General features: G+C 52.1%; 1 protein-coding gene across 1 annotated transcript; it reads left to right on the forward strand.

The window, feature by feature from the left end:
• The first annotated feature begins 3488 nt into the window (after window positions 1-3488).
• On the forward strand, window positions 3489-8108 carry LOC106550582 (zinc finger and BTB domain-containing protein 26-like). Its single transcript, XM_014068518.2, has 2 exons — window positions 3489-3645; window positions 6177-8108. Exon 2 carries the CDS (start codon window positions 6187-6189, stop codon window positions 7471-7473), a length of 1287 nt encoding a protein of 428 aa, XP_013923993.2. The 5' UTR covers window positions 3489-3645; window positions 6177-6186; the 3' UTR covers window positions 7474-8108.
• Window positions 8109-8401: the final 293 nt, after the last annotated feature.

Genomic DNA, 8401 nt, shown 5'->3' on the forward strand with positions numbered 1-8401 from the left:
CGGCCCTGGCCCTCTCTCTGCCTCCGACGCAGAGCCCTCATCTGAGCCTTCCCCAGCCTCCAGGACTCGCCCATGTTCCTCCCCAACCTCCTCACTCTCTGAGTCTGCCACTGGCTGCTGGCGAACGCATGGCACAATATAAGGAGAAGAAACCCACGAGGATAAGATTCAGCAGTCCATCTGCGTTTGAAAGAGAAAGGCTACTGTTTTGAAGACATTAAAGTCCACATTCTGGACACAAAGAACCACTGGTTTGAAAAGGGTCAAAGAGTCCTTCTGTCAAAATTGAACCAGGGTGGTGGTGGTGGTGACACCACCCGTCTCCTGTTTACAACGCAGTCCTTTCACCACTTCCAAGAAGGTTCCACACCCGTTTGCAATACTCAGGTGACCCTGCGGGCACAGATAAACCTCCAAGTAGCCTCAACATCTCTCAGAGGGAGGGATTCAAATTTCAGATTTAGTTTATTTGTATGCCGCCCTTCTCCGGGAGGGACTCAGGGCAGCGAACAACTCAAAGGGGGAAAAGGGAACATAAAGCACAATACACATGATTAAAATAAACAAGAATCACACAACCATACAAGTCGAGAGGGGAGGGGAACTCATCAACCCCAGGCCTGCCGGCACAGCCAGGTTTTAACGGCTTTCCGGAAGGCCTGGAGAGAGGTGAGGGTCCGAATCTCCGCGGGGAGTTCGTTCCAAAGGGCCGGGATAACGACAGGATGACTGAGAGGAATATAAATCCATCTTCCACCATTCAGTCAGCTTCTTGGATGAGAAGCGAAACCTCTTCAAGGAAAAACAAAGTCCAGTTGCCTTTTTGAGAAAACACCTTTGGGTAAATGCTGAGTTTTGGTTAAAAAGAGAAAAAATGCCTTTACTCCCATTTTCAACCACGTAGCCCTTTCTTCCTGCTTTTTGACGCACTCTGTATGGTTTGCAATCAAAGGCTTCTTAGAACCACAGAAATACAAGTCACAATCTTATTAGTGGCTGGTTGGGGATTTATAAGGTTTCTTTCGCCCGCAAACATTTTTAATTCAGGATATCTCCGGTGAGGAGGGAGGGAGGAAGGAATCCCAACGACCAATAAGATCACACAGGTTGGGCCTCCTCCGGGTGCCGTCGAGCGGACAATGCCGGCTGGCGGCTCCCCGTGGGAGGGCCTTCTCTGTAGCTGCACCGGCCTTGTGGAACGAGCTACCTGCTGAGATCCGGACCCTCACCACTCTCCCAGCCTTCCGTAAAACCAAGACCAAGACCTGGCTGTTCCGGCAGGCCTGGGGCTGTTGATGAAATTCCAGCCCCACTTGATGGAATGGATGTTGTATTGTTTTTTAATTGTGTATTTTTAAATATTTTAAATGCTTTTTACTTGTTGTGAGCCGCCCAGAGTCCCTAGGGAGTGGGCGGCATACAAATTCTATTAAAGTTTAAAGTTTAAAGAGTCAAGATAGGGAGGATATCTTCTGTGGGGGTGTGTGGTCTCTATCTTGAATTTTATGACCAGCAAGAACATCTGCGGGATATGAGGAGGGGTTTTTTTTCTTGAACATCTGATCTGCCAGCTTTTAGTAATCTTGTCTGAGGACAGGGCCAGCCCAAGTATTTTTCCTGCTCCTACACGGGCAGGAAACGGCACGAGAATTGTGGTTTTGTGCAAAATGAGGAAGGATGTACAAAGGAGGAAGGGGTCCAGCTATCTCGTAATCTCAAGCCGGTTTTTTATTTCCCAATTCAACTTGCTTCACCGACCTGTCGTGGAGGGAGAAAATAGGGGAACAGATCCAGCGTCTTAATCCGGGGGTTGGGTCAGAATATCAGAAGAAGCAATCGATGGAAACTAATCAAGGAGAGAAGCAACTTGGAACTAAGGAAACATTTCCTGCCAGAATAATGAATCGGTTGCCTCCAGAAGTCGTGGAAGCTCCCATCACTGGAGGTTTTAAGAACAGATTGGAGAAATATTTGTCTGAAATGTTAGGGACCAGGGGAGACATGATAGCTGCCTTTCAATATTTGAGGGGCTGCCACAGAGAGGATGGGGGGGGGTTCGAGCTATTTTCCAAGGCCCCCGAAAGCCAGACAAGGAATGATGGATGGAAACTGACCAAGGAGAGATTCAATCTAGAAATAAAAAGAGAAATTTTCTGACAGAGCAATCAACCCATGGAACAGAAGTTGCCTTCAGAGGTTGTGGGAGCTTCATCACTGGAGGCTTTCAAGAAGAGACTGGACTGCCATTTCTCTAAAATGGTATATAGGGTCTCCCGCCTGAGCAGGGGGTTGGACTAGAAGACCTCCAAGGTCCCCTCCCGACTCTGTTATTCTGTTGTCAAACCAACCCTATGAGTATTACTCATAGAGCCGAGGTGGCGCAGTGGTTAGAGTGCTGTACTGCAGCCACTTCCAGCTGACTGTTATCTGCAGCTCGGCGGGTTCAAATCTCACCGGCTCAGGGTTGACTCAGCCTTCCATCCTTCCGAGGTGGGTAAAATGAGGACCCGGATTGTTGGGGGCGATATGCTGACTCTGTAAACCGCTTAGAGAGGGCTGAAAGCCCTATGAAGCGGGATATAAGTCTAACTGCTATTGCTATTGCTATTACTATCCTGAAGAACTAGGCCGGGTAAGGGGAAAAAAGTTAATTTAGTGCAATCCAGGGAAATCCTAACAACAGATTGGGAGGACTGGGGATGCATTGTGGACTTCGGATTACCCCCCAAATGGTGCCCTGTAGTTACATTGGACTGCAGCTCCCATCCTGCCAGCTGGGGAAATGGGAGTTGTAGTTCAACCCCCCTGGAGGCACCAACTTGGGGGACATTGCGAATAGATAGGAACAACTGGAGGGGAGAGCTCAGCTTCCAGTGGTGCGATAGAAGGACTGAGTAGATGTGTTGGACTAGAGCTCCTCTCCCACCTGCCAGCTGGGGAGATGGGAGTTGTAGTCCAACCCTCTGGAACAGGGCAACCTTAAGACTTGGGGACTTCAACCGCCAGCTGGCTGAGGAATTGTGGGAGTTGAAGTCCACCAGCCTTCAAGTTGCCATGGTTGGAGACCTCCCTGCTCTGGAGGCACCAACTTGGGGGACAAATAGGCAGGAATGACTGGAGGGAAGGGCTCAGCTTTCAATGGGGCATCAAAAGGACTGAGTAGATACATTATATACTGTAACTCCCCCTTCACCCTGATAACCTGGGAGATGGGAGTTGTAGTTCCAACCCTCTGGAGGCACCAACTTGGGGAGGGGAGGTGGCCCTAGAGAGACAGGAACGACTGGAAGGTGGAGTGGGGGGAAGCTATGCTTCCAATGGGGCGTCAGAAGGGCTGAGCCTTGGGACTCTTTCCCGCGGAGTGATACCAGCGCTTATCATGACCCTTCACTCCCCCACCCGCTCTCGGAGGTCCCCCTTGTGCTGCGCCCCGGAGGCGGGTGGCGGCGCGGAGCAATCCCTGCCCTTGCCCGCCTGGGAGGAAAAAGTCCCGGACCCTTTGAGAGGCGGATTCCAAGATGGCGGCGCAGCCGAGGTGCTGCGACCAGGCCTAAGGGAGCCGATGCGAAGCGGCCGTCTTGGAGGGCTTCAAACCCGAAAGCGGCCCCTGGGAAGAGGCAGTTAGGTGCCCGAGGCGGCGGTGAGGTGAGTGGCTCCACAAGCGCGACGTACGTCCCGGTATAAAGAGCCACCACCCCTTAGGCGACGAGCGTAAGTGCCGTCTCTGAATAGGCGTTTCAGGAACGGGCAGGTAACGCAAAGGGCGTACCGGGACGCCCAAAGGCGCCTCCAGGGGGCGCTCTAAGAACAGCTTCGGAATGGCAAAAGGAACTCCCCGCGCCGATAGCGCAACGGGCGAACGGCTGTCCCGCAGGTTGCGTACAGGAGCGGGGACCTCAACGCAAGGAGACGGGCGCTGGTTGCTCCGACTGCGTAGGACGCTTTCGGGAATAGTAGTAAGAGGGCACGTGGGGGGACCAAATCAAAATAATTGCCAGCGAAGGCGAGGTTTTTAATTGAACAAAGCGTTTTGAAAAAGAAAAGGCCGGGTGTAAAATAATCCAAACCTTCCCTATTCATCTAGGCAAACTCTTCACAAAAATTATCATTTTGAAATTCCTTATTTTTTCCTATTGGATTTAGTTGTGGGATGAACTCAAAATAAGGATTCATTGTAAACAAGGACCCCATTTGTCTGTTTAGTAAATCTGAACTTGCAAAATAAATTAACTTTAAACCCTTGCCTTAATGGAATTGTTACGGGGAAGTTGTCCATACACAAAAGTTTAAATCAATCACGTTTATTTTATTTATTTTATACCCCACCTTGATTCTTTTTTACTAAACAACCGAAGGCAGCGAAACAACAACTTTTTTCCTCCCTATTTTACCTCCGTGCAACAGCCCTGTGAGGTAGGCCAGGCTGAGAGAGAATGCCTTCCCCAAGGTCATCCATTTTTTTCCCCACAACTAAAGCAGGACTAGAACTCAACTGTCTCTTGGGGACCAAAATCACCCAGGCTTTCATGATTAATTCACCGCCACTCAGTTCTGTTCTGGTGCCTTAACCACTAGGCTAAACTGGCTCTCAATTGATCAGGGTCTATGGATCAAATTATTGTTTTTTTAATTTAGCCTACTCTTAGTATAGGGATGCAGTGGCTCAGTGGCTAAAACACTTGATTAAAGAGGATTAGGGGACTGGAGGCTAAAACAGGAAGAACGAACGGTTGCAGGAACTGGGTATGTCTAGTTTAATGAAACGAAGGACCAGGGGAGACGTGATAGAAGCCTTCTAACATCTCAGGGGTTGCCCCAAAGAAGAGGGAGTCAAACTATTTTCCAAAGCACCTGAGGGTAGAACAAGAAGCAATGAATGGAAACTAATCGAGGAGAGAAGCAACTTAGAACCGAGGAGGAATTTCCTGACAGTTAGAACAATCAGTGGAACAGAAGTTGCCTCCAGAAGTTGTGAATGCCCCAACACTGGAAGTCTTTAAGAAGATGTTGGATAGCCATTTGTCTGATAGGGTTTCCTGCCTAGGCAGGGGGTTGGACTAGAAGACCTCCAAGGTCCCTTCCAACTCTGCTATTGTATTGTATTATACGTTGAGCTTGTCGATCAGAAAGGTCGGCAGTTCGAATCCCTAGCACTGCGTAACGGAGTGACTTGTCCCAGCTTCTGCCAACCTAGCAGTTCGAAAGCACGTAAAAAATGCAAGTAGAAAAATAGGGACCATCTTTGGTGGGAAGGTAGCAGCATTCCATGCGCCTTCAGCGTTGCTTCATGCAAGCCACATGAAGACTCCTCCAGATGGACCTCTCTCCCTCCAGACCTTCCGCACAGCCCTCAAGACCTGGCTATCCCGTCAGGCCTGGGGTTAAAGATTATATTCCATCCCCGCCCGAATGTTGAATGAATGTTGCTTTACTCTTTTAATTATGTATTGTCCTATATGTCTTTGTATGTTTCCCCTTCCTATATAAGTTGTAAGCCGCCCTGAGTCCCCTCAGGGAAAAGGGCGGCCTATAAATAAACTTAACCTAACCTAACCTAACTTTTGCCAGTCATTCACAGTTTTTAATGAGGTAAAAGCTGCAGGAACTTTCAGAGTCGGCTTTCACCAGTTTGTGCCAATGTGATGTATCCAATAAACTGTCCTTTGAGGAATCTGCCTGCCTCGGAGTTCTGCTTTCTAGGGGTGCATTGCTTGGAACACTGACATCAAGCCGACTCTCCTTCAACTCTCCGATTTAATGGAAGCCATTCCCCGGCATCCTGAGCCCCATCTGCTTCCCCGATCTATTGAGGGTTATCCAAGCAGAAAGTCATATTGGCGATAAATCATATTGGCTGATGAAACTGATGAAAGCGACTGTGAGATTTCCCACGGTTTTTACCTAATTAAAAGTAAACGTTTCCCCTTTCCCCCAAGTCACTGGTCACACTGTCCAATCCAGGTGCTGACCGCTTGCTTGGTTACTTTGCTCCTCCTCTGTTCAGCCTCCTGTGAGAACGTCCTTGGTTCCCACAGGAAAGCTTTACTGTTTTGCCTACAAAACTCCACCTAACTAATTCCCCCTCCCTCTGTTGTGTGACAACCCTGAAGCCTCCAGGATGTCCTCAGCCAGGTTCACTTCAGGGTTGACATCTTCCTTCGTCTTGTCTCTTCTAGGCGTATCATAATGGCGCCAGCCTCCGAGCGGCTGCAGTTCCGGTTTCCCGGATACGGCGATGGCGTTCTGCACCGCATGGACCAGCTGCGGGAGCAGCGACGCTTCTGCGACGTGACGGTGCAGGTGAACGAGCTGCGGGTTCCTGGCCACCGCGTGGTCTTCGCGGCCTGCTCCCCTTTCCTGCGTGACCAGTTCCTGCTCAACGATTCCCAAGAGGTGACGGTCTCCCTCTTCCAGAGCCCGGAGATCGGGCGCCAGCTTCTGCTGTCCTGCTACACGGGGTGCCTGGACGTGCCCATCAAGGAACTGGTCAACTACTTAACGGCGGCCTCCTTCTTGCAGATGGGCCACGTGGTGGAACGCTGCGCCCAGGCCGTCTCCCACTACCTGGTCCCGAAGGCAGACGCCCTGCTGCAGGAGAAGCAGGAAGAGGAGAGCAGTGAGCAGCAAGACGGAGAGGAGGAGGAGGAAGAGGAGGAGGAAAGGGAGAAGCAGCCCTCTTCCACCCCGGGCAAAGCAGACTGTGAAGAAAGCAAAATGGCGGCCTCCGTGGAGTTCACCCCCCGCAGTTCCCACGGCCCCGCCTCTCCCGCCATCTCCCTCTCCCTCATCAACTCCGCCGTGGAGATCACCCGCAGCTACCTGCAGGGTTGCTACGACGACGAGATGGGCAGCAAAGGGCTCCCCTTCCCCTCCGCGACCCCCTCGCCCGCTTCTCAGTGGAGAAACTACCCCTTGCACCGCCACCGCCCGGCTATGAACTACCGGGAGTGGAGGACGGGCAGCGGGGTGGCCTCGTGGAAGGTCCCGGGCTTGGAGCGGCCGTACCGCTGCCCCCGTTGCAGCCGGGTGTTCCAGCAGCTGGGCCACCTGGTCAGCCACGTGCAAGAGCACAAGCTCTTCCTGTGCCTGCGCTGCGGCAAAGTCTTCTCGCAGAAGAGCAACCTGACCCGCCACATCCGGGTCCACACGGGCTTCAAGCCCTTCCAGTGCCCCATCTGCCGCAAGTGCTTCACCCAGAACGCCACCCTGCAGGACCACCTCAACCTCCACAGCGGCATCAAGCCCCACAAGTGCAACTACTGCGAGATGCACTTCACGCACAAGCCGGGCCTGCGGCGCCACCTGAAGGAGCTGCACGGGAAGAGCACCGTCCAGAACAGCCACGAGGAGATCGAGGAGGTCACCATCGACTTCGACGTGCGGGGAGGACACGCGGAGGGCGGCTACAGCCTGAACGGCAGGTTCTTCTGCGAGCCGAAGGGGGTTCTTCCGGCCCCGGCGTCCTCTCTATGAGAAACGGCAAGACCGACCCTCTTAGGAGATGTGTAGTAGTAGTTGTCGGGGAGCGAGCCGCCGGCCCGACTGTTTGTCAAGTAGTAAGGCAAATGACCTGGAGTAGTGAGATGTCAGAAATATGGATGGAGCTGTGTGTTCTCTGTAGAAATTGCCCGGCTACTGGATGCTGCCAGCTGGCGGCTGCCTTGGCCGTTGTCCGGACGTGTTTGCTTTTCCCCGAGCTGCTCCACCTTTTGAGGTGAGAGGAAGCAACTCGCCAGGGACTCTGGGGTGCCTCCGCGCCCCCCATCTCGGAAGGGCAGCCCCCGCGGAGCCACGCTGCTCCTCTTCTACGCCTCCCGCTCCGAACGGCGGACTTTGGTGAAGGAGAACTTTGCGGTGGGCGGGCGGCCACAGAGCCTCCTCGTGGATTTTCCTACCTCAAGCACTTGAAGGTCTCACGTCAGTCTTAACTTCGGGACAACCGAAGGACACAGACACGTGCGAGAGAGAGAGAGAGGCGGCGTTCGAGAAGGGGCGGGCCCGTTTGCGAATTAACGTCGGTTGCGTCCGCGGGTGTGGCGTGCGATGCAAACGAGGGGCCCGCGGGTCGTGGGAACGCTCGTCTCTCTTAATAAAAGGATGCAACTCATCGCCAGAGTTAACAAAAACGTTCAAAACAGCCAGTGTGATGCTGATTTATTTGAAGAGGGAATTATGGGAGGGAGGAGGCATGATAGGCAGTTTAATCCCAACCCATTGAGAGGTAGGGAGTCTGTGTGTGTGTGTGTGAACTCAATGAAAGATAGGAAGTACGCGTGTGCCTGTTTATAATCCCAACTCGTTGAAACACAGATAGTCCTTCATTTACAACGGTCCATTTAGTGGCCATTCAAAGCTAACGGCACTGGGAGAAAAATGACTTATGGCCATATTTTTTTTCACT

Source organism: Thamnophis sirtalis, unplaced genomic scaffold (genome assembly GCF_051295495.1).
Source record: "Thamnophis sirtalis isolate CommonGarterSnake01/CBP01778 unplaced genomic scaffold, rThaSir2_p1.2 scaffold_13, whole genome shotgun sequence".
NCBI classification, from domain to species: Eukaryota; Metazoa; Chordata; class Lepidosauria; order Squamata; family Natricidae; genus Thamnophis; species Thamnophis sirtalis.